At 33.9% G+C, this 27,302-nt stretch overlaps 1 protein-coding gene across 1 annotated transcript in view; it reads left to right on the top strand.

The window, feature by feature from the left end:
• LRRIQ3 (leucine rich repeats and IQ motif containing 3) overlaps window positions 1–27,302 on the top strand; it is a 144,318-nt gene that overhangs the window by 80,459 nt on the left and 36,557 nt on the right. The window contains exon 6 of the mRNA XM_032297092.1: window positions 15,930–16,059. Within this exon, the coding sequence (XP_032152983.1) occupies window positions 15,930–16,059 (130 nt within the window). The remainder of the gene's footprint in view (window positions 1–15,929; window positions 16,060–27,302) is intronic.

Here is a 27,302-nt window from a genome sequence, read left to right on the forward strand (position 1 = left end):
ACTTTCTTGATGATATTCTTTAAATCACAGATGATTTTAATTTTGGTAAACTTCCATGTATATTTTTTTCTTGTTGTTTATATTTTTTTGTGTCATATCTAAGATACAATTCTCCCAGCCAAGTCCTCAAAGATTATTTCTCTATGTTTTCTTCTAAGGGTTTATAGTGTTAACTCTCATATTTAGACCTGTGATCTTTCTTGAGCTAATATTCATATGGTATGAGGTAAGGATTTGACTTTATTATTTTACACGTAGATATCCAGTTGTCCCAGCCATTTGTTGAGAAAAATTTCTTTTCTCAATTAAATTATCTGGTTACTCTGGTCAGAATTCAGTTGACCATATTCAAGAATTTCTTCCTGGACTCAAAGTTCTATTTTATTGATATGTATGTCTGTATACATAATTTTGGCATTGAAGAATTTATATTATTTAAAAGGTATACTGCCACTGAAGGACAAAAAAAATCTTAAGAATATTCAATAGTATACTTTGTCATTGTCCTATGCTTAAGATTTAAATCTATTGTCCTAAAATGTAAACCTTTTATGTCATTATAATCAAATTCAGAAATTAATATGCAAAAAATCCCTCCAATGTATATGAATGTTGTGTTATTTTATTTGAAATAATTTATGAAATGTTTGTAATTTTTAGACTCATAATGTATAGAAAATCTATGTGGAGAGTTAGTTTCTGAGAGTTGACAAATGGAATATTCAAATACCTGAGAGACAATTGATTTTTTTTTTTTTTACCTATAAAAATACTTATTTATATCACTGCTAGGTCACATAGTATAATGCAAATATGATAGCCCATATAATTAAAAAATTAATTTAGCTTATATACTTAGAGGTAAATAGATATATACTCAAAGAAATTTATAAGTATCAGTACAGATATCAACACAGATTATTTTTATATGAGTAATAAAACTTTGCTAAAAATTTCACAATCTGTGTTCTTAGATGCTCTTGTCACTTCAACATGCAATTGGCTAATTAAAAAGTGGAGGCCGGGTGTGGTGGCTCACGCCTGTAATCCCAGCACTTTGGGAGGCCGAGGTGGGTGGATCACGAGGTCAAGAGATCAAGACCATCCTGGTCAACACGGTGAAACCCCGTCTCTACTAAAAATACAAAAAATTAGCTGGGCATGGTGGCGCATGCCTGTAATCCCAGCTACTCAGGAGGTGGAGGTTGCGGTGAGCCGAGATCGCGCCATTGCACTCCAGCCTGGGTAACGAGAGCGAAACTCCCCCCCCCCCCCCCACAAAAAAAAAAAAAAAAAAAGATACTTCCCAGGGAGCTGAATCTTTTGATAACTTTTAGAGCTTTCAGCATATTGCCCATATTAATACTTAAACATATAATTTATCTTGAGATTGACAAGTGATGGTATGTTAATTAAAGCACAATAGGTTAAACAAAGGAAGACTTTGGACTTTGCTAGTATGACAGTACAGGAGGCAGAATGGTTGTAGCACTAAGAATGGAAAAGGAGAGTCAGTCTGGTATCCAGTGAGTACAGTAAGCTCTATTTGTTGTCCACACAGCAAGAAACAGTTGAGCAACTGGCTTGAAAAGTTTAGCAACATTGAAATTGTATCAGGTTAAGGTAAAAAGTTGGCTAATGGAATCTGTCATCAGGTATCAAATCCCAGACACCATGCTAAAGGATTGTCATAAGAAGAAAACTCGAACTAAAGACTGGATTGCTAGAATAGAGGCTTGGGAAATAGCTCAAGGCAGATGTCAAGTTTGAAGAAAGTGGGAAACATTGCAAAGGTAGAGAGGAGTGATGAAGTCTCAAAGTGAGGTAGAAACCTAACTACCAGCATTATATGTCAGGCTGTTCTCAAAGGTAAATTTATAAAGAGTTCTTAATTTTGGTCTCAAGAGACTTAAATTGCTCCTGCCACAGGTACTAGAATTGGAAAGAATGGGGTCTCCATATGTTGATTTGGTAGCTCCAAAGGATGGAGAGGGTGATTACAGAAATGGAGCATTATTTCTGCTAGCAGCTTTTCTCTCAGAAGCAAACCATGGCTACATATTGTGTGAGATTCCATTATTAGATTTGTGTGTTAGAATTAACTGTGTTTGATCTTAGTGCCTATGAATCAATCAGCCAATTATTGAGAACAAAGTTATTTTTCATAGGTAGGTCTAACATATAAAAGCATCACTATATGTCCTTCTTCACCTTCATTCCAGCACACTGCCTTCTTTCTGCAATTATGCTATCTTAAAGTAGGTACAAAAAAGCCTTTGTTCATTTGTCTTAAATTAAATTCTGGGCTCCCAGGCCAAAACCTCCTTTCTGCTACCTCATCCAATTTATTTAAGAATGATTTATTCCAAGATTGTACCTCTTTATCTTGCCCCACTTCAACTTACAATGGTAAATAAAATAATATAGTCTCTGATGTCTTCTAGACAAAGATTCATTCTCTTTTAGCAAAGTTCATTTTTAGTATTAGGGATCTCTGATTTGTTATTCAGGTTTAATTTGTGTATGCCTCTATTTAAATTTATTTATATTCTACCTCCTTTTAAGATCACTATTCTATATGAATGTTTTTACACTATAAATATTAGCCATTTTATGGCAAGTTGTGTTTTATTTGTTTTTGCCACCCTGTACCCAGCACAGTGATATGCACACAGGACACATTCAAAAATATTTATTTATTTAAAATAATATCTGTTGCATTTAAAAACTATAATTCAAATTTTATATTGTTTTGAGTTATAACTTACAAATCACAGAATCATTTTCATATATTTTATGAAAACATTATACTACTGCCCCACTATAAAATAATAGTTAACAGAATCTGCTTATCATTGAGATATCTATATGTGGATGGGAAGTTTGAAGGGAATCATTGAAAGAAAATAGATTAAAATTATAAGATGCAAGTTAGAGAATAAAGCATAAAGTTATGAGCTATAGAATTAAAACTGATTTTCTTGACAGTCCTGATATACTAGAACTCAGAATATCCTTCAAAGATAGATAAAGTAAAGGGGTCCCCAGTACGGTGGTCATAATGAAATTTATTATTCTGGAAATTTTATAGGCTGATGACATTAACAGACTGAAAATAAGTCACATAGGTAAATTAATGAATAGTAGATTCTTAAGGGTTACTAAAGAAAATTAAGATGTTTTGATGGATAAACAACTTTTTGCATCATGTTTTTACTGCTATTAGAGGTAAAATACTTGGTAGATAGGACAATTAGTCTGACTCAGTATGCCAAGTCATTTTCCCCTTAACTCTTAAAATTCTGATATAATCTTGAAAATACTAGTACAGAGACAGCATTGAAGTTTTATATAAGATCTGCACTTTTTTTGAAATTGGGGCATAGTCTTTCTGTGGGAAATCAATATATATTCTCAACTACTAAATATTTATCAGAAATGCATACACGTATTTCATAAGAAAAATACTCGTGGACAGTGGAGATAGAAGAAAATAATTAAAAAATGTGTCTGTACTTTTGAATGTTAACTTTTGAGCTCATCAAAATCTGAAAATTCACATTTAGGTTTCTATCATTTGGAGGGCCGTGACCTTTAGAATTCATGATCACCTAAAAGCAAATCTTGAGCACACTGTCCTCCAGGCAAAATGTAGTATTTGCTGATTATTGTTAACTAATGGTACACCTCAAGAGTTTAACTGTGTTTTTTCCATCTTTAAACTTTATTACTGTATTTTTCTTCAGGATAAAAAAAAATTATGGGTCAATTTTCACTGAATTGAGCTGGATGTGTGTATTCATCTCTCATCAGTGCCAAAAGGAATTATGCACATCATTCATTGGACAACAGGATGAAAACTTGTCTCTGATTGGACACTAGGGATATCAGCTGTACACACAAGATAAGTGTAAAGTTGAAAAGAGAAATACACTTAGTAATTCACTCAAGCTAGCATTTATTAACAATTTAAAAGTTTCATTAAAATGTTCATGAAATTGTTTCCTTCCCCATATTAGAAAGCTAACATTACAATTCTTAAATTGAAAGAACCATACCATCATAAAAATTGCTTTGCAGAGACTGCTAATGCAAAACTTTTAAGCTGTTTGTCCTTTTCTAATGAAAAAGATAAAATCAATAAAAGCACCGTTCTTTACCACTTACTTAGAATGAATTTTTATTTGTTCAGAGAGAGATTGGCTATTTCAGTGTATTTCAATATTGGCCTAAGCTTTATGACTTATCTATAAATCAACAGCACTGAATTTTTGCAAAACATTTTTAGGCAGCATGACTTGGAAGGAAAATATTAACTATCGAATCACACTAGTGCTGTCTTGTCTACTTAAGATAGTTTTTTTTTGTTTGTTTTGTTTTTTTTTTTTGAGATGGAATTTCACTCTTGTTACCCAGGCTGGAGTACAATGGCGCGATCTTGGCTCACTGCAACCTCTGCCTCCTGGGTTCAAGCAATTCTCCTGCCTCAGCCTCCGGAGTAGATGAGACTACAGGCGTGCACCACCATGCCCAGCTAATTTTTTTGTATTTTTAGTACAGACAGGGTTTCACCTTGTTGACCAGGATGGTCTTGATCTCTTGACCTCGTGATCCACCGGCCTCGGCCTCCCAAAATGCTGGGATTATAGGCGTGAGCCACTGCGCCCGGCCAAGATAGTTTTTTAGATACTCCATGTAAGCCTGGGTTTTGCTGAGAAAATTCACCTAGGAAGCCCAGAGAGACTCATAGTCAATTGCAGGCATTTCTTTATATTTAAACCTTTAAAAAACAAAATATACAAGATTCTGACTACATTTACCTTAATTGCTTAAGAACTTAAAATAGGCCTGTTCGTAGAAATAGTTTACCAACTACAGTTTTGATTCATCCAGTCCCTGGAATATCGGAGTCTTAAATATAATTAGCCTTTGGGCAGTGGCTAAAATATTTCTGATAAGAGCTGTAGGCATAAGATTGTTAAGGAAGCTGTGCTGAATACAACGTGAAGTGGAAAAGATTAAGATTTGTATTAGGCTGACGAATTTTCAGGTTGCCTTTCTTGCGTGAGTGATAGCAATTTACTGAGCCTCAGGAGATATATATGCACCTACATATGCACTTAACGTGTGTGTGTGCATATGTCTGTGTATTTTCTGCCTTGTTAATAATCCATCGTTTGATTTAAAGAATCTTTCAGATTTTATAGGTATATGTGGCATTTAGCGGGTGGGAAACCTAACTATACTGAATTGAGACAGTCACTCTAGGCTTCAGTATTGTAATAAAAACTTATGTGAAGCAACTCTTAAGAAATTTCCTGAACTCTTAAAATGAAAATATTATTCCATGTTGCAGGGGCTAAAACTTCAATTTTCGAAAATATTATTCAATAAATTGTTACTGAGTCAATTTTATAATTTTATAATTTATCAATATGTGTTTATAAAGTATATACAAGTAGATTATAATATGCCTTACATTAGAAATATAATTATATGTGTATTTATATGGCTACTTGGTTAATATGAGATATTTTTCACATAAAAAAATACAAATCCCTCCTTAGATTCAAACTCCAACTTAAAACATATAAATTCCAGACTGCTGGATTACTTATGGTGTTTAGGTAAAATAAGAGCAAACTAACCAATAATAAAATATTGGCAAGTACCTATTTGTTGTTTTTTTCTGATCTTTTGTAAATATAGACATTGTTCAAATATATTTAGAAATATACACTATTGAGCAATATATATTATTGTTAATAAAATAGGATTTCCGACTTCAAAATTCTGTTTTATTGCCCGTCATTAAATTTTACATGATCCTATGAACTTTCCAACATTGCAGATTACTTAAGCAGTATAAATTCATGTCTCTTTCATTTAAAATCTTTAGATTTACAAACTAAAGTTATTGTAATTAATTGAGCTAAAAAAATGAGGTTTAATAAAATTCAGATTTTTGTCAGGAGCTTAAGAATTTAGGCTATGCTTTCTACCATGTTTTTCTTACCTTCAATGCCTTTTTCTTGTTTTCACATCTACATATGGAAATAATCAGTAAATTATGAAATATTTTTGAAAAAGAATTTAAATATTTACTAATAATAACTCTGTGCCTATGTCTAGTATTGTGCCATGGATATAGTTGGTGTTCAATACATAGTTGTTGAATAAACTAATCAAATTTATCATATTTTTTGCTTATTTGTGAGTTAATAATACAACAGATTGAAGAATACAATAAAAGTGGTGCAGAAATATCAAGATACATAAACCACAACCCCAGCCCTCAGAAAGAGTAATTTGTACTAGGGGTGAGCAATGTATATAAAGTAGAATGCAACAAATGCTTTGGAAGGTATAAACAAAGTGATATAGATTATTTTAAGAAGGGCATCATCCTGATACCAAAACCCGGCAGAGACTCAACAAAAAAAGAAAACTTCAGGCCAGTATCCATGATGAACATAGATGCACAAATCTTCAATAAAATACTGGCAAACCGATTGCAACAGCACATCAAAAAGCTTATCCACCATGATCAAGTAGGCTTCATCCCGGGGATGCAAGGCTGGTTCAACATATGCAAGTCTATAAACGTAATTCACCACATAAACAGAACCAAAGACAAAAACCACATGATTATCTCAAAAGTTACAGAGAAAGCCTTCGACAAAATTTGGTAGACCATTATGCTAAAAACTCTCAATAAACTAGGTATCAAGGGAACATATCTCAAAACAATAAAAGCTATTTACAGCAAAGCCATAGCAAATATTATACTGAATGGACAAAAACTGGAAGCATTCCCTTTGAAATCTGGCACTAGACAAGGATGCCCTCTCTCACCACTCCTATTCAAAATAGTATTGGAAGTTCTAGCCAGAGCATCAGGTGAGAAAAAGAAATAAAGGGTATTCAGTTAAGAAAGGAGGAAGTCAAATTGTCCCTATTTGCAGACAACATGATTGTGTATTTAGAAGACCCCATCGTCTCAGCCCAAACTCCCCTTAAGCCAATAAGCAACTTAAGCAAAGTCTCAGGATACAAAATCAATATGCAGAAATCCTAAGCATTCCTATACACCAATAACAGACTTAAAGAGAGCCAAATCATGAGCAAACTCCCATTCACAATTTCTACAAAGAGAATAAAATGCCTAGGAATACAATGAACAAAGGATGTAAAGGACCTCTTCAAGGAGAATTATAAACCACGGCTCAAGGAAATAAGAGAGGACACCAACAGATAGAAAAACATTCCATGCTCATGGTTAGGAAGAATCAATATCATGAAAACGGCCATACTGCCCAAAGTAATTTATAGATTCAGTGCTATCCTTATCAAGCTACCTATGACCCTCTTCACAGAACTGGAAAAAACCACCTTAAACTTCATATGGAACCAAAAGAGAGACTGCATGGTGAAGACAATTCTAAGCAAAAAGAATAAAGCTGCAAGCATCACGCTACCTGACTTCAAACTATACTATAAGGCTACAGTAATCAAAACAGCATGGTACTGGTACCAAAACAGAGATATAGACCAATGGAACATAACAGAGGCCTCAGAGGCAATGCCACACATCTACAGCCATCTGATCTCTGACAAACCTGACAAAAGCAATGGGGAAAGGATTGCCAGTTTAATAAATGGTGTTGGCAAAACTAGCTAGCAATGCGCAGAAAGCAGAAACTGGACCCCTTTCTGACACCTTACACTAAAATTAACTCCAGATGGATTAAAGACTTAAACATAAGACTTAACACCATAAAAACTGTAGAAGAAAACCTAGGCAAAACCATGTAGGGCATAGGCATAGGCAAGGATTTCTGACTAAAATACCAAAAGCATTGGCAACAAAAGCCAAAATAGACAAATGGGACCTAATTAAACTCCAGAGCTTCTGTACAGCAAAAGAAACAATCATTAGAGTGAACCAGCAACAAACAGACTGGGAAAAAATTTTTGCCATCTACCCATCTGACAAAGGGCTAATAACAATAATCTACAAAGAAGTAAAACAGATTTATAAGAAAAAAACAAACACATCCAAAAGTGGGCAAAGGACATGAACAGACCCTTTTCAGAAGAAAACATATATGAGGCCAAGAAACGTATGAAAAATGCTCATCATCACTGGCCATTAGAGAAATGCAAATCAAAACCACATTGAGATACCATCTCACACCAGTTAGAATGGTGATCATTAAAAAGTCTGGAGACAGCCAGGCATGGTGGCTCATGCCTGTAATCTCAGTACTTTGGGGGGCCAAGTCGGGCAGATCACGAGGTCAAGAGGTTGAGACCATCCTGGCCAACATGGTGAAACCCCATCTCTACTTAAAAAAAAAAAAATTAGCTGGGCGTGGTGGGGTGCGCATTTAGTCCCAGCTTCTTGGGAGGGTGAGGCAGGAGCATTGCTTGAACTTCGGAGGCAGAGGTTGTGGCGAGCCGAGCTCGTGCCACTGCACTCTAGCCTGGCGACTGGTGACAGAACAAGGCTCTATCTCAAAAAAAAAAAAAAAAAAAAATCTGGAGACAACAGATGCTGGAGAGGATGTGGAGAAATAGAAACATAGGAACACTTCTACTGTGTTTGTGGGAGTGTAAATTAGTTCAACCATTGTGGAAGACAGTGTGGCAATTCCTCAAGGACCTAGCAGTAGAAATTCTATTTGACCCAGCAATCCCATTACTGGGTATATACCCAAAGGATTATAAATCGTTCTATTATAAAGACACATGCACCGGTATGTTCATTGCGGCACTGTTTACAATAGCAAAGATCTGGAACCAACCTAAATGCCCATCAGCGATAGACTGAACAGGGAAAATGTGGCACATATACACCATGGAATACTATGCATCCATAAAAATCAATGAGTTTGTGTCCTTTGTAGGGACATGGATGAATCTGGAAACCATAATTCTCAGCCACCTGACACAAGAACAGAAAATCAAACACTGCATATTCTCACTCATAGGCGGGTGTTGAACAGTGAGAACACATGGACACAGGGAGGGGAGCATCACACACTGGGGTCTATTGCAGGAAATCGGGGAGGTACAGCAGGGAGTAGTGAGGTTGGGGAGGGATAACGTGGGGAGAAATGCCAGATATAGGTGATGGGAAGATGGAGGCAGCAAACCACATTGCCATGTATGTACCTATGCAACAATCCTGAATGTTCTGCACATGTACTCCAGAACCTAAAGTGCAATAAAAAATATATATATGTATATATATATATATGGAAGAGCAATACTCTTTAAAATGTGATCTTTAGATAAAGATATAGAATTATTTTTAATCATTATAATATGTGAGCTACTAGACAATGTAATCCATGCACTAGAAAAATAGGATTGTGAATAGAATTGTATTGCCATGTAAATAAAAATTAATCAAATGCATTTTTGGAGAGATTTTTAAATGAAAACTAGATACTCCGAAATTTCTATTTTACTTATTCTACCTAGTATCAGTTATTAACAATTCACAAACTAGCATTGTATTTTCATCAATTTGAAATTATAACATGCTCTAAAATCTCATGGAAGTTTGCAACCTCTCTTTTTTACTGAGTTCTACAAACGCTACTACCAGTTGTCCACTGTAGCGTAGCTAAGAGTGGGTGTCATTAATTTGCACATTGATGCCTCTAATCTTGGTAATGATAGATCTTACACTATTAGACCATTCTTGAACTGAGGGAACATAAGCTTTCTATTATCTTTTTTGTCATATGTTGTAAACTGGACAGTTGTAGCGTAATATAATATTCAGGCACCTTCATTCCTCAGCTACTTTGTGTATAGAAGAGAAATATCACATTTATTTATATGTTTATAAATAAACATATGTATATTATATGTATATTTGTTTATCCAGGCCATTCTTTTTTGATTCTCTCCCATGTATCAAAGGCATTATCATTTCGAGTCCACTCTCTTAAGATAAAGTAAGATTGGTATCTAATGCAGGGTAGCAGCAATTTTTCAAACAGCAATTAAGCCTGCCAATCACTTAAAGGGGTTATCTATTTAAAGTAACTTTTTAGAATTACTTTTTAGTAACTTTTTCTGGTAAAACTTCATTTTAAACCATTTACAGCATGCCCCTTTCTCCATGTTTTTTCTTGTTAACCAGTACTTATTATTGAAAGCAGAGTCCAAATGCCACTCTATAGTTTACCCACTTTGAGGACAACCCTATTTACTTGCCATACAAGGATTACTGTATACATTAACCTCCCCCTAAGGTGAAAGCTTTGCTTACTAAGTTAATGAGAAGCTGTGCTGCCAAACACTAGAGCCAACAATTTTCCATCAAATAAGGACGACTCTTTTTGTTTGTGTTGTAGTATAATTTCTTTGAGTATTATCTGGAAAAGGTAAAATCTGGATTAGCACTCTGATTTGTATCATTCAGAATGTGAAAACAAAAGTGCAATCTTATAGAACTCTAATTAGGCTAAGTTGGGAAACTCAAACTTGGAAGGGCTGAAAATGCATCTTGAGTTTGAAAGACAGCAGAGTTCAGTATAAAGTATTTACTCTTGATGTAGAAAGAAGGTAGAGGGAATTGTTACCACTGCTACAACTCCTTAATTTTTAAAGATAAATCATTATTTGTCTTAGAAAAATGAATATCTAGTGCAATAATCCATCTGATTTTTTTATAACCAGGTACTTATTTACTTTGTCAACTGTGGGAAGCTCTGTAGCTCCTCAGATAATCGATTCAAATTTTCAGTGACATACTGAGAAATTCTTTTTATTATGATTAGATGAGATTTATTAATATATATTTGTCTCCCCACTTCTATTTATATTATAGAGATTATTTTTTCTTAACTTCTTCACTCTAGAGTATGTAACAATGGCTCTTTTATTGCTGTTTTGGTTATTTGCGTTTTTGTAATATTGAACTGAAGTTTTATATTATATTGAACTGAAGTTTCTGAATCTCCACCCATTCCTTCTGGTATTTCTCTTTGGCTGTATTCATTCAGCATTTAACAAATAATTATTGAGTATATATTGAGTGTCAGAGAATATTCTCAGCATTGAGTAAATAAGACAAGCAAAGTCCTTGCCCTTTTGGATTAGCTTCTAGGAAAAAACAAGTATTAACCCAGGTTAGCAAATGAAATTGTGATTAATGTTATAAATAAAACAAGCAGGGTGGTGAGATAAAGCATAATAGGAGGAAGACTGTTTCTCATAAGACTGTTACAGTTTTTCTGAGGAGATAATATTTAGTTAAGGCCTGAAGGAAAAGGAGCTAGCTATACACATTACGGGAAGGAGAGTGTTACAGGCAGAAGAAAGATCTTACACAAGAACCTGAGGCATGCAGTAGCTTATTTGTTTGGGGTTTGTTCAAAGCAATGAATGAAATCTAGTATAGCAGGGGTATAATGAACCAAGTCAACAGTAGCATGAGATGAGTTTGGCTGTGTGGTCAGGAGCCATATTTTGATGATGGCCTATACCTCATATTAAGGATTTAGCATCTGTTAAGTCAGAAGGTTTAAAGCTAAAAGAGAAACATGATTGGGACTTATATTTTGAAAAATATAAATGTATCTTATAAAAGCCAGGGTAAAGGTAGAGTACAATAAGAGGTATTTGTGATTGACCACAAATAGATGATTATAGTTATAGAATAGAGAAGTAGCTGGAAATTTAGAGAAGTGAGCATATTTAAAATATATTTTGGAAGTACCCTTTCCAAGATTTGCTGATAGCTTAGACATAAGGTTTCAGAAGCATGGTCAAGAAACAAATTCGAAGTTTTTATGATTTGAACAAAAAATTATTCTTTTTCTGTATTTTTTTTTAATGAAGAAGATAGATAGTGGAGGAGATACGGACCCTGAATCTCCCTTTATCTTTCTCTATGCTGAACTTAAACACAGCCTATTTACATAGGGCTTACTTTCACAATAATTGAGCAGGTAGGCTGCTTACTATTCATGTTCCAGGTTATCTAAAATCATCTGAAAATATGTTTCCCTGATCTGAAGTGAATATGGTAAAACTATTGCTTCCCTCATTTCTCAACGAAATGCTTAACACAGCTTAGGGTCACATCATATAATGAATTCCTAACTAATTTACTTTTAACTAAAGTGCATTTTATAAATATAATAAAATATGTCTTATCACTCATGTTTTTAAATCACCATCATGTATCCCAGTGATTAAGTATATTTTGCCCAACTGCAATATTTATTTCAATTTTACTTCATCTGCTTAATTTACTCCAGGCTGTTGACACTATCTTAGATTTCTGTTTGGTATTAATTGATTTTGGTTTTTTTGCTATCTCATTGGAAAATGTAGCAAGCATTTCTTTTATATTTTATTTCTCATGTATATAAACATTGACCAGAATGGAGCTGAAAACAGAACCATGTATCATGCCATTAGAGATCTCCCTTCAGCCTGGCATCATTTTTTTACTCCTCAGTCTCTCAGGGTCACTTGGCATTTCTGATCTTTATCTAAAAGTAATGAAAGATTTTATCAAACATACTGGTGAATGCAGGTTTATCATGCCAAGGATATCTGAACCAGAATTAATTTTGACCCTGTTTAAAATGAAATTATATCTGATATAATTACTTCATTATTAACTTAGAAAGCTTATTCTTCCTTTTCTAAATGCTACCAAACATCCTTAAAATGTGTTCTGCAATTATTGAGGACCAGTGTTAGCTCTAAGTTAGTGTACTTAATAGAATATACTTTCTGTTATTGAAAATAAGATCTTCATTAGATCATTCCCAGTTTTCTGATAACTTTTCCTTCTCTATGATCTCAAAGATCAATCAGTAAGTGCGCACATTCTCTTTCCCTTCTTGCATTACATATAATAGAAAAGGCCATTTCTTTACTTTTGCAGCTTGTGTAAGCCTCAGTTCCTTTAGAGCTTTAAACTTTTGATCATCTTTCTGTAGATTTGTTCCCCTGTCATATATGTACCCTTTGTTGTGATTTCTTCTTTTCTAAAATCATGGAAGGAAATATTTTTATAAAACATGACAAACAATGACAGCCAGATACATGAAAAAGATAATTAGGAGAAGCAAAAAAAAAAAAAAAGGTGTTTCTAAAAGGAGCTAACTAGCTATCTGCTTAATTTCTGACCCTTTACATTTCATGAGTCTATGAATTAACTTTATTTGTAATAGAGTTTGGATATCTCAAATTTGACAGATTTTTTTGAAGGGGTTCTTGTTTTTTTCAGGGGAACTAAATGTTTAAGCACTAGTGGAAACAGGATCACTGAACATACTCATTATTTTATCATGGGTAGGATAAAAGTGAGGTATATAGAAAGAAATGACACATTTCTATGGTTTAAATGCAATTTGAGGTGGCTTTTAACATGTGATGAATTGCATTGTTAGGAGAGAGAAACAGGGAGAAGTTACCAAATAAGCAAAATTCTTAGAAGTAGGAAGATAAAAGAACGATGGTGTAACTTGAAGAGGACTTGCAGAAGAACTTGAGTTTGAAAAAGTATTGAGAGTTGTTGTTACAGATTTGATTGCAAAACAGTGCCACACATTATATTTTGTCATACTTATTTAATAGAGAAACCGGGGACTAAATGAAAATAGAAGCAGTATTACTTAAAATATTGTCATATTTTGACAATATGTTTTTGTATTGTGACTTCTTAAATTTTAATTATCCTTGGCAAGATTGAAAATTTTCTAAATGTAAAGAGAATATATGAGCTTAAAAGTACTTATTTATATTTCTAGCAAAATGCGGTGATTTCATCTTGTAAGGAGTGAAAAGAAATTGTGTAAGAGTTGATACGTGAAGAATTTTTAAATGAAAAATAAAAACAGGTTATTCCAGGAAGAGGTGATACTTAGCACCTATAATGCATTAAAAAGCCTTTGCCCTGTGAGTCACTGCATAGAGACAGATTGTTTTTGATATATAAATTAGAAAATATCACATATAAAATTTAAATGATAGAAACTCAGGAAATTGTAAATACAGGGGACTGAGGCACATATTCAAGTATCTTTTCTAAATTGTAAAATAAAGGAAGTTTGAGCAAGTGAACAGGTCAAAGTAGTGGAGGAAATGTGAGGATGAATTCTCTATTTCAAAATTCTGTCAGCTGTGACATATCAGACAATTTACCTGACTTTCTTCTCCTTAAATAAATGTGATGCCATTCACTGAAACTAGGAATAAGAACTAATATATTTGGAAGAAAAAAGTATGACTTTGATTCTCTTGAGTATGAGATGTCTGTGTGAAAGAGCACAGCTTATGGTTGTTATAATTATTAAATGAGTTAATATCCATAAAGAACTTAACAATGGCAAATGATATGCACTATGTAAATGTTCTGTAAACAAATACACAAAAACAAAGATCTCAGAAAGAAGATCTATGTGACGCAAATATTTGTGAGTCTTCAAATTAACATTTGAAGTGTTTCTTACCAAAGAAAGTTTCATATCCGAGGAAGGTTTTTTAATATGTAAAACACACACCCTAATATAAGCTTCTGAACTTTTCCTCTGGGATAGAGACTATTGGTTCCCTACCAATATCTACTTTTTTTTTTCTTTCATGGTAACTGGGTCAAATTTCATTCCAGGAAGCAAAATACCTAACAAAAAGATGCCATTCCTTACCCTCCCCTTTGTAGCTGGATGTAGGGCCAATGAGATGTTAAACAGAAGTTATTTGAAGAACTTCTGGAAAGCTCCTTAAGACACATGGCATCTGTCTTTTTGTCATTTCCCCTTTCCTCCATCTTCTGACTGAAATGGTGTTTGGAGCTCTAGTAGCTATTTTGACTCATGAGAAAAGTTTGAGGGCAGTACTCATGAAGATACAGTAAGAGATGGTAAAGGAACTTTGAAAGAGCCTATGTCCCTGATAATCTGGTGAAAGCTCCCTAACAGTCTTGGATGAATGGTGAAGAGGAAAACAGCACTATTACTAAAACATCCCAACGAATTCACAGATATTATGCAGTTTACATTTGACAATGCCCCTGTTCCCCATGAAGCTCCTTCTCAATATTCTACTTGCCACTCTTCCTACACATATCTGATCCATTTATACTTTTTTTTTTTTTTTTTGAGACAGAATCTTACTCTGCTGCCCAGGCTGGAGTGTAATGGGGTGATCTTGGCTCACTGCAACCTCTGCCTCCCAGGTTCAAGTGATTCTTCTGCCTTGGCCTCCCGAGTAGCTGGAATCATAGGCATATGCCATCACACCTGGCTACTTTTTGTATTTTTAGTAGAGATGGGGTTTCGCCATGTTGACCAGGTTGATCTCAAACTCCTGACCTCAGGTGATCCACCCGCCTTGCCCTTCCAAAATGCTGGGATTACAGGCATGAGACACCACACCCAGCACATTTGTACTTTAAAACTTGTGATAATTCTCGTCCCATTTCTCCCTTCCTTTCTTCCTATGTTATTGTCCCTCCTTTTCCTCCCCCATGTTACTGCCTTTTAGTGCTCTGTGAATTAATTTTGTCCCTCCCTTTATTACTCTGAATCTCCCTTCAGGCTTTCTGGGCAACACTATCTTGCTTCTCTTTGTTTATTCCTTATTTTCCCTCTTCCGTTCTTCCTTTTGTCATGGCACTATCCTGGTAGGTCTCTCTTTCCCTCAGTCTCTCTTACAGCATTGGCAAAGGCATAATATTAACTTAATAGAGAGACAGATTGTCAAAATTATACACAACGGAGTTGTTTTGTTTTGTTTTGTTTTCATTTTTTTCTTAACCCTGCCTACCTCACAGGTTTTTGTTTTTTTAAATGAAAATCAATTATGATAATGTATAATTCATGTGAGAGCACTTAGAGAACACTGAAGCACATGAGACGTTATTATTGTTATTGCTTTTATTTTCACAGAATATCTATTATCCTTTTGATTTAAAAAATTCCAGTGAACACAGAAAACATGTTTCATCCATTTTATGTGAATTAAACCCAAAAGATATTGACATGAAAACAAAAACATCAAGACATCTCATTCAAAAAGGTTAGTTATATGAATTTCTAATTGTATTTAATAACTGTATTTTGATGAAGAGTAAATAATGTAATTAGAAATTTGGCATGTTGATTTGCAACTATAAATCCAAAAGTCCATGAAATATATGTTGAGAATTCTAGATAAAATATCCATTTCTTGGAACAGATAAAGCCAGACACAAAAGAGTACATGTAATCCATGTATAAAAAACTAAAAACTAGTAATAATCTTCATAGGCAAGTAGGGACTGGAAGAAATTACAGACAGGTATCTGGGATTTTGTTAATATTATTTCTTGATCTATATACTGGTTAAACACTTTGGAAGAATTCATCCAGCTATACACTTGTGATTTGTGCATTTATGTATTTTCTATTCCCATCAAAAAATTACAGCAATGTTAAAAATCATATCTTATTCAATATTTTCTAAATATACATATACAGAAGGTTATTTCATGGATATCAAGAATCTCATTTTGGGTAGAAGATGGGAATTAGGAGAAATTTTTTTTTGCAAGGATCATTGAACTGGTAGCTCTGTTACTGTATGGCTATGTCAGCACTGTAACTCCTTGAGGAAATCTGTCAAGTATCAGAATAATTATTACAAATTTGTTAAATTTTAAAAGTTATTAAATTTCTTTTAGACTTTGGACATAACCATTTTTGTTGAATAAAATGCATATTGTCTTATATTACTGCTGATAAAATTTTAATTTTAAATGTGATCTTGTTTTCTTTTTACAAAATTTATTCTGATAAAATTTGTCATGATTAAACATTATCTTTCACAGAAGATTCATAAAATTAGTTTTGTAAAATCATTTGAAGCTTTTATTTTTCTCAAGGGCTTCTCCTAATTCTTAAGTATTCAAATCCTTTTTTTTTTTTTTTTTTAAATCCCATTATGGTGTATTTATCCTTTTTGATTTTCTGTTCCTTGCATGTAAACTGGTCAAATTCTGTCTGAGCCTCATTGCCGGAGGCTTTATTTCATCAGTTCTCTATTATGCACATGTACTAATTTAATAAAACTCTTTTTAATTTTTTTTTTTTTTTAAAGAATGGATTGTTCAACTGTATCGAAGGCCAGCTGAAAAGTCTTTGTGTGTGTGGTCTTTTTGTTTTGTTTGTTTGTTTATTTGTTTTTAGACAGTGGCTCACTCTGTCAACTAAGCTTGAGTGCAGTGGAGTGATTATGGCTCAGTGAAACCTCAGTATCCCAGGCTTAACCTCTCCTCCACCTCAGCCTCCTAAGTAGCTGGAACCACAGGCATGTGTCACCACGCCCAGCTGGTTTTGCATTTTTTGTAGAGACAGAGTTTAACCGTGTTGCCTAGGCTGGCCTTGAACTCCTGAGTTCAAGCAATCACCTGCCTTGGCCTCCCAAAGTGCTAGGATTATAAGTGTGAGCCACTTCGCCTGGCCAAAAGTCTTGGAATATGAAAACTAAATAGTATTTATTGAATCTGAAGCATAGAAGTCAATGGTGGCCTTGACAAAAGCAAATTCAACAAAGTAGCAGAGATAGGAATCATGTTGGAGAAGGTTAAGAGTGAATGGAAGTAAATAATTAACACATTGACAATATTTTACTCTTCTGAGGTATTTTAAACTTTACAATTTTTATGCTCACAATAATCTCAAGGCACTGAAGGAAAGAAATCAACCTTCTGAGAGTCAAAAATTCTAAATTATGAACCAAAGACATTTTTAGTGTTATCAATATATATATTTTTTATAAAGATGGGTTTCACCATGATGGCCAGGCTGGTCGTGAACTCCGGACCTCAGGTGATCCACCCACCTCAGCCTCCCAAAGTGCTGGGAATACAGGAGTGAGCCACCATGCCCAGCCAATCAATATTTTGCTATATTTATACTTTGAAAATTTATTATAGATGTGTAAATTGTAAAAGAACATTAGGGTCAGAATATTTGAATAATCAAAACTTCATACCTAAAGTTAATTCTGCATATCATAAATTCTAGATATTACTCCTGCCTATTAAGATAAAGGGAATTTGGGTGAATGGCTATGGATTAATATTTTTTAAAAAATGGTACAGACCGCTAATAGGTACCTACTTCCAACTAGGCTAGAGATCTCTTCATAATCAGAACATAAATGTGAGCCTAAATTGCCCCACAATATGGATCATCTCTCAGCATATCTATTTCCAAGATTCTATTACTGCTGAGCACTGATTATTTTTTCTTCTTTGTTCACAAGCCAACACATTTAAGAACATGATAAAAAAATTAATCTCTCTCCATTAAAAAACGCACATATATGAGCACAAAAGCATTTTGTTGATAATTTTAAGAGGTTCATGGAATCACCGAAGCCCATCCATGGCTCTTAAATTAGTTGATAAGAACCAGAATCACATAATTTAGCTAATATTTGAGATTTTATACTGCCTCTAAAATCTCCAAGTAAAGCTCACCTCAGTAAGTAATGGTTCTGATATTATCAATTACATATCTTGCACATTTTGGTATCTTCATTCCTTGAGTTATTCCTAAATGTTAGACATTATCCAAGACTTACTTGAGATATATAATGCTTAATCTGACAGAGCATAAATTAGTTTGAGTGCTATTCGTATCACCTGTTAACCATAATTCCGCCTTTAAGGTATCATTCTTAAATACTAATATTTGTGTGGCTAAATATAATGGTGATAATCAAACTACCCATAAGAGTAATATATAATTTGTTAATATTTAATTAGAAATAACATGTTATTCTATATATTTTCTAATCCTTACATTGTTAATATAAGATCAGCCTGAACAATTAATATATTGCTGAGTATTACAACTCCTATATGGGAACATATTATTCCATTTTCTCACCTAGACTTTCAAAGTTGGCAAAATTTTTAAAATACTTATTCGATAAATACAATAATGAATAGGACCCATGCTATTTGTGCTATCCTTACATGTCCCAGCTTGGCCCCAGAGAGTCTCAGTTAATGCCTGTTGTCCCGGTGTATAATAGTACCTTTCAGTCTTAAACACGCTCCAGTCTAAATGATAGATTTTATTGTTATACAAAACATATGTGCCTTTTTCTTCTTCATAAATCGGTTTAACATGATTGGATTGTCAAATTAGAATGACACAAATCAAAGATCTTATCAAAAGACTCAAATAAAATAGAGAGACATCAGGGACATCAAGGGTGGTTTTCTGGTCCTCTTTTTCCTTGGAGAACCTGGACTTCTGAACCAGGAAAATAAAGTCTCTACTGAGGATTATGAGTTTACTTCCAACAGAGGCAAGTGGTTACATTAGGAAATATTTTCATCTTATTTTCCAGAGGGTTGTGTCATTTATTGACATTTTCCAGGGAACACATCTCACAGACTCTATGCTTATTTAACAGAAGCAATCCTGGTAGGGCGTCGTGGCTCGTGCCTGTAATCTCAGAGCTTTGGGAGGCCAAGGGAGAAGGAACACTTGAGCCCAAGAGTTTAAGATTACAGTGAGCTATGATCATGCTATAGTACTTTAGCCTGAGTGACATAAGACCCTGTCTCTAAAAAATTATGCAACTATACATAACTAGATAAATAGATGATAGATAGTTACATATACATACAAGCAATTTACTTATCTAACAAAACTATATAAATATACTATTTGTATAGTTATGATAGAACAATTTATATTCCTTTGGGTATACACCTTATAATGGGATTGCTAGGCCAAATAGTAATTCTTTTTTAAGTTATTTCAGAAATCACCAAACTGCTTTCCACAATGGCTGAACTAATTTACATTTCCATACACAGTGTATAAACCTTTCCTTTTCTCCACAACCTTGCCAGTGTCTGTTGTTTTTTGACTTTTTAATAATAACCATTCTGACTGGTATGAGATGGCATTTCATTGTGGTTTTGATTTGCATTTCTTTAATGATTAGTGATACTACATAAATGTTTTTATTGGCCCTAGGCATTCAAAATTCAACTAGGGCATATAAAATCCTACTGTCATGGAGCTTGCATATTATTGTAAGCATGGTAATACAACTTTCAGTGGAAATTTTGGAAGTTAATGAAGTTTAAGATCTCCATGCACCTACTCGTAACTTGTGACTAAAGATGGATATTATATTGTCTCCTTTATATTATCAAATAAATGTCAATTGACTTGTGACATCTTAGCTGCTGATTGATTTTGTTATAAATATTATCAAAAATCCCTGTTTTATTAATTAGTGAGTTTGTAATAATAGATGCTTTTATCCTCTTTAAGTTAAAGCTATTGTTTCTCCTAGTTTTATTTTATATTGCTTATCCAAGTTTTTGTATTTTTCTCTACAAAAATGATATAACACTGTAGGTCAGAGATTTAAAAATAATGCATGAATACCTATTCCATCTGCTGCTGTAAGAGGCATTTTTAGTATCAGAAATTAAAATACAAATCTCTTACTTTATACTGAAAGATGTGGCATACAAGACTGACATTGGTACCTTAAAAGTGTGTGTTCTGTTAGCGATTTTTAACTCTTTATAGTAAGTACAGATGGAGAATGTGCCAAACTTCTATAGCTATTTCAGAGTACTCCTTATATTTCAGATACAGTTATAAAGAAGTAAATTCAAATACTTTCCAGAAAGTGCCTGCTACATAAAATATATTTCTGAGAACAAAACTGCTACTTCCTATTCAGAAAAAAAGGTCAAAAGTTTAATTATTTGAGGGTCATTGTATCAAAGCACCTGTGATCAGATTTATGCAATCTTTAGTTATTTTACCTTCATTATATACTTTGCCTTGCTCCAAATCCACTTATGTCTGAAATGAAGACTCTAAAGGTGATTTTATGGTTTTCACTGAAACACATTACATTTTCTGCCTCCAACATTTTTCTTCCAAATTCATCCAATTTATCACATCTTGCTGATTTCAATCCACTTGTGCTTTACACAATTTTAGCAGTGCTTTTTTTTTTTTTTTCACCGTTCTCCTAAATTGTTTTCTGGATTGATTGAATTTTAGTCTAGGATAGAAAATAGTATCAACTAAATTACTTTAGATGAGCAATTAGAGCATACTCAGGCATATAAAACTAGAAATTTTTGCTACCAGATGTTAAATTAAAAACAAAACAAACAAGCAAACAAACCAAAAATGTATTTTGTTTTTGTATCTATGTAATATTTCAAATTGCTTTTAAAATATTTTAATTACTTTTACTCCTGAGAACAGAGAGGGAGAAGGTGAAATTTAAATCAGATTTATTTGAATTTATTTTGTAATCGTAAGCACCAATGTCATATATTCCATGTGCTCCCCTGCATTGCTTAGCTTCCCATGCAATTATGTAAAAGTTATGTGATCAGTCTCTCTACTTGATTGTGAGCAAAAGTAAAAATGATCACTTCAGAGTGAAAGCAATTAAGAGAATCATTCTATTTCCCTGCTATGCAGATTTTAGAGGCCATATGTTCCATTGATGTAGCTGCAAGGTCCTCCTGACCCACATTGGTTCTTAGATGAGAAATAAAGAAATCTTCATTGTGCTAAACTATTGAGATTATAGGGTTTATCTGTGAGGGAAGTTAGGATTAATTTTGCTGTTGAATATAGAAATTAAAAGCAAAAAACCTAAAATATGGCCTCATCTTTGTGTTTAGTTATAGGAGATAAGAAAATTGATATCACGGGATGCAAAGATGGCCATTCAAGTTGTTTAGTAGCAAGGAATTTCCCCGTGATAACTTGGAAGGCAAACTATGTGCCTACTAATTTATGTCTCTAAGGGAAGAAGCTGGAAGATGGACTATTGATTCTGTGTGTTGGTTGTACTTGACTATGTTTGACTAGTTACCTTATAGCAAAAAGAGAGCTCAGGAAAGTAGCTGGTTTGTAAGACAAAATGAAAGAAAGTGAAGAGCTCCAAAATTAGGGCCTTCCACATTTGGAAAGCTGTCTACTTCTAAATCACAGATAGTAAGACAATAAATTTAACGAGTCTTTTAGACAAGGGCCCAAACTTTTTAAGTGAAAATGATGACTCGCAGCAGAGCTTAGATTAAGCATATGGGCTTTCCACCTATTATTCCACATTTATAGTAACTTCCATTAAATCATTAGTGTGAGTTGTGGGAAGAAATCAAGAAAAAAAGCAGATATGAAAACTACGTATGACTCCAAAAGAATTTCAGGTGTGATCAACAACATATGGAACTCACAGTAGAAATAGACCAGGTATCTACAATTTTAAGGGAAGGTATTACCAGAGAATTTTAGCCTAAAATACCTTTAAGCATTCAATAAGTAAATATATACTTGAGTCCCTAGTCTTCAGCATTAAAAAGTGCAAAGAAAAATGTTTTTCAGCCTCCATGGTAGGCAATTCCCTAATTCTCCACAACTTCAGAAGGCAGAACTCCACACAGAGAGCAAAATCAGGGACTAATTGAGGAACCACCTATACCTGAAGGTAAGAGAAGTCCACAAAGTGTGTGGTTCCAATAGTGGTTAATCTTTCCCTGTTCCACCTATATATATTCAATATACATATGAATGGATAGGGCAGAAAGCAGATGACTTGTCTTTTAATTCATGGGTCTCTGGACTCAAACCTTATCCAGGCATGATTGAGAGATACTGAACACATAGAGATTCTGGACTTGATGGGATTTCAGTTGTCTTTTTTTTAGAGTGTGTTCTATGTTTGGGGAAAAGGGATCAAAGGATCTTTGGCGACCTGTGGCAGTAATTTTGTTCTTACTAAGTATTCTACTTGTTTCTCTAAATTTTCTAGATTTCCATAAATTCGGTTGGGGGCCACGTGATTTGTTACTGGTTAACAAATTCTGACTCAAAGTAAATGTGTCACTTCTGGGCTAAGCACACCATTCTCTTTATTTCTTTGCTTTAGAGTCCCTAGAGAGCTTATGTTTCAAATGGTTTAGCTACATTATGAAGGAAGACTGCCCCATCCATTTTAGGTTTTCATGAGCAAGAAATCAACCTCTGTTTTGTTAGCTATTAATTATCTTGACTCATATACTAACCATAGTGATTGTCTTTTTAAAAACATAATGAAATGGATATAATAAAAGCATGTATTTCATAAGTACGCTATGAAAATTAAGTGAGAGAATGCATGAATAGCACTTGACATAAAGTTTAGGACATGGTATATACTCAATTTCCAAGTAAAATATCTAAAACAGAATAATTGTTAATAAATGTTAGCTGCTACTGCTGCTGTTATTGGTATTATTAGACCTCGTACACCCATATAACTGAAATGTATTTTAAAAATTAGCTGTGATTGTATCAAAAAATGTATCTGTTGTATAATATTTTTTGAGAAGATAGAAAAGTGGTAAGAAATAGAAACCCATAGGGGATTATTAAGTTTATGTCAATAAATCTAATTGTTATTATTGGTGTTAATATAATAATTTACATAATGTTTATACCAGCTATCTTGAATTTAAAGATCTTTGAATTTAAGAGATTTTCATAATAATCTTGGACAAAATAGAAAATATTTAGGCATGGGTACAGTTTTACAGTTTTGTTTTGTTTTGTTTTGTTTTATTATACTCTAAGTTCTGGGGTACATGTGCAGATAATGCAGGTTTGTTACATAGGTATACACATGCCATGGTGGCGGTTTCCTGCATCCATCGCCCCATCATCTACCTTAGGTATTTCTCCTAATACTATCCCTCCCCAATCCTCCCACCCCCTGTTTTTTCTCCCCAGCCCCCCACCCCTCAGGCCCCAGTGTGTGATGTTCCCCTCCCTGTGTCCATGTGTTCTCATTGTTCAACACCCACCTATGAGTGAGAACCTGTGGTGTTTGGTTTTCTGTTCTTGTGTCAGTTTCCTGAGAATGATGGTTTCCAGTTTCATCCATGTCCCTGCAAAGGACATGAACTCATCCTTTTTTATGGCTGCATAGTATTCCATCGTGTATATGTGCCACATTTTCTTTATCCAGTCTATCAATGATAGGCATTTGGGTTGGTTCCAAGTCTTTGCTATTGTAAACAGTGCCAAAATAAACATATTTGTGCATGTGTATTTATAGTAGAATGATTTATAATCCTTTGATTATATACCCAGTAATGGGATTGCTGGGTCAAATGGTATTTCTATTTCTAGATCCCTGAGGAATTGTCACACTGTCTTTCACAATGGTTGAACTAATTTATACTCCCACCAACAGTGTAAAAGTGTTTCTATTTCTCCACATCCTCCTCAGCATCTGTTGTCTCCTGATTTTTTTAATGATTGCCATTCTAACTGGTGTGAGGTGATAGCTCAATGTGGTTTTGATTTGCATTTCTCTAATCACCAGTGATGATGAGCTTTTTTTCACATGTTTGTTGGCTGCATAAATGTCTTATTTTGAAAAGTGTCTGTTCATATGCTTTGCCCACCTTTTGATGGGGTTGCATTTTTTTTTGTTGTAAATTTGTTTAAGTTCTTTGTAGATTCTGGATAGTAGCCCTTTGTCAGATGGGTAGATCGCAAAATTTTTTTTCCCATTCTGTTGGTTGCTGATTCACTCTATTGATTTTTTTTTTTTTCTTTTTGCTCTGCAGAGCTCTTAAGTTTAATTAGAGCCCACATAGCCAAGGCAATCCTAAGCAAAAAAACCAAGCTGGAGGCATCACACTACCTGACTTCAAACTATATTACAAGGCTGCAGTAATCAAAACAGCATGGTACTGGTACCGAAACAGAGATATGGACCAATGGAACAGAACAGAGGTCTCAGAAAGAATGCCACACAACTACAACCATCTGATCTTTGACAAACCTGACAAAAACAAGCAATGGGGAAAGGATTCCCTATTTAATAAATGGTGTTGGGAAAACTGGCTAGCCATATGCAGAAAGCTGAAACTGGATCCCTTCCTTACATCTTATAAAAAAATTAACTCTAGATAGAGTAAAGATTTAAACATGAGGCCTAATACCATAAAAACCCTAGAAGAAAACCTAGGCAATGCCATTCAAGACATAGGCATGGGAAAGGACTTCATGACTAAAACACCAAAAGCAATGACAACAAAAGCCAAAATTGACAAATGGGATCTAATTAAACTTAAGAGCTTCTGCACAGCAAAAGAAACTATCAGTAGAGTGACCCAGCAACCAACAGAATGATTTTGTTTTTTTAAGACGGAGTTTCACTCTTATTGCCCTGGCTGGAGTGCAATGGTGCCATCTTGGCCCACTGCAACCTGTACCTCCTGGGTTCAAGTGATTCTCTCGCCTCAGCCTCCCAGGTAGCTGGGATTACAGGCATGTGCCACCATGCCCAGCTAATTTTGTATTTGTAGTAGAGATGGGGTTTCACTATGTTGGTCACAGGCTGGTCTCGAACTCCTCACCTCAGGCAATCCACCTGGCTCAGCCTCCCAAAGTGCTGGGATTACAGGTGTGAGCCATCATACCTGGCCTCAGGTTTTATATAGTTAAATAATCTTGTTTAACAACAATTGTAAATGCATCAAAGTTAACTTGGAGCTAGCTTATTAAAGAGCTATCTCAGGATCTTTCTGTTTATTACATTATTTTTAAGAAATACCTAGAATAAAGTACAAACAGCATGATTATACATTTTACGAGGCCAGAAGAGTGGGCTAATATTTAATAAAAAATAAAATTACAAATATTTAGACGGAAACAAAGAGCTAAAACCAGGAAGATAAAATTTTTAAGAAGTATAAGTCTGTCATTTTAAAAAAATCTATTTAAACACAGATTAAACGATACATGATTTAAAGCAAATTCATGCAAAAGCATTCAACTTTTAATTGACCTCAAGGTATCTATGAAGGAACAGAGTATTTTGCACCTCTTCAATAGCTGATATCTTTGGCTTTATGAATTGATGCATCTACAGTGAGATAAAAAACCTACTATTTTACTCTGATATCAGGTCTCTTAGGATTATGATTCATCTTTCAAAATGATTATAACCAACAGAAGCTTTTATAGAGAAGGGTAATTATGATGCTAAGGGGACTTGGAATCAAAACAAGGGGAGACTGTCCTTAATATAAAACTTTCTTAAAATTAGACCAGCATAAAATCCAAATGAAATACTTAAGAATTAGTCACTTCCTTCATTAAAGGTATGCAAATATAAGCTGGGATAAGAATTTGTTGAACTTTTTGAATAAAGAAGTTAATAAAATTAATAGGTTTGGTTGTACTAAGACACTTCTTTAGTGCCAGCTATCTTGAAATAGTCTGAAGTTCTTTGTTTGTAAGTACAGTGAACAAAGCCTTGGAGAAATATAAGAGAATATTAAGTAGCCAAATATAATGGGAGAACTAGATGGAGAAAAGAGACAAAGGAGAAAGAAAAATTATTCAAAAAATATTTATTTTCCAAATTTGATGATAAACTGTATTCCACACATTTAAGAATATCAACAAACTTCAGATAAGATAAACACAAACATATTTCCATCCAGACACATTATAATCAAAATATTAAGAACCAAATATAAAGTTAGAATTTTGAAAGTAGTAAGAGAGAAACAATTCATTACATGCGAGGAACTCCAATGAGAATAATAACTTATGGCTCATCAGATATAATGAGGCCAGAAGGCATTGGGATGACATCAAAATGCTGGAAATAAAACTATCGACTGGGATTCTTAAATCCAGAAAAACTATCTTTCAAAAATAAGGTGAAATAAAGGCATTCCTAGAGGAATGAAGTTGAAATAAAAACATTCCAGGATAAATAAAAGCTGAGAGATATCACTGCCAAAAGATTTGCCTTAGAAGAAGTGTGAAAGAAAGTTTCATGGGTTGAAAGCGAGTGACACCAAACAGTATTTCAAATCCAAATGAAGAAACAAAGAATGCTAATAAGGGTAATAAAGTCAACAATTATAAAACACAATAAAATAGCACATGTCTTCTCCTTTTCTCTTTTAACTTACTTTAAAAACAGCTGATTAGAACAATATGATACATAATTACATCATTGGCCATATAACATATAGAAATGTAATATATTAGGTAATAACAGCATAAAGGAAGCAGATGGAACAAAGCTATATTGGAGTAATGAAATGATGTGAGATGGTAACAAGCCTACAGAAAGAAATAGAAAGCATAAAAATTGGTTAATAAAAAAGCTAATAAGCTCTATGACTATATATACTTGCTTTACACTTTTTGTCAGTTTTCTAAATATATAGTATAATTACAAAAATGTATTGTTTT

The sequence above is a fragment of the Sapajus apella genome, unplaced genomic scaffold, assembly GCF_009761245.1.
Source record: "Sapajus apella isolate SASKATOON/1434 unplaced genomic scaffold, GSC_monkey_1.0 scaffold36, whole genome shotgun sequence".
In the NCBI taxonomy this organism is placed as follows: Eukaryota; Metazoa; Chordata; class Mammalia; order Primates; family Cebidae; genus Sapajus; species Sapajus apella.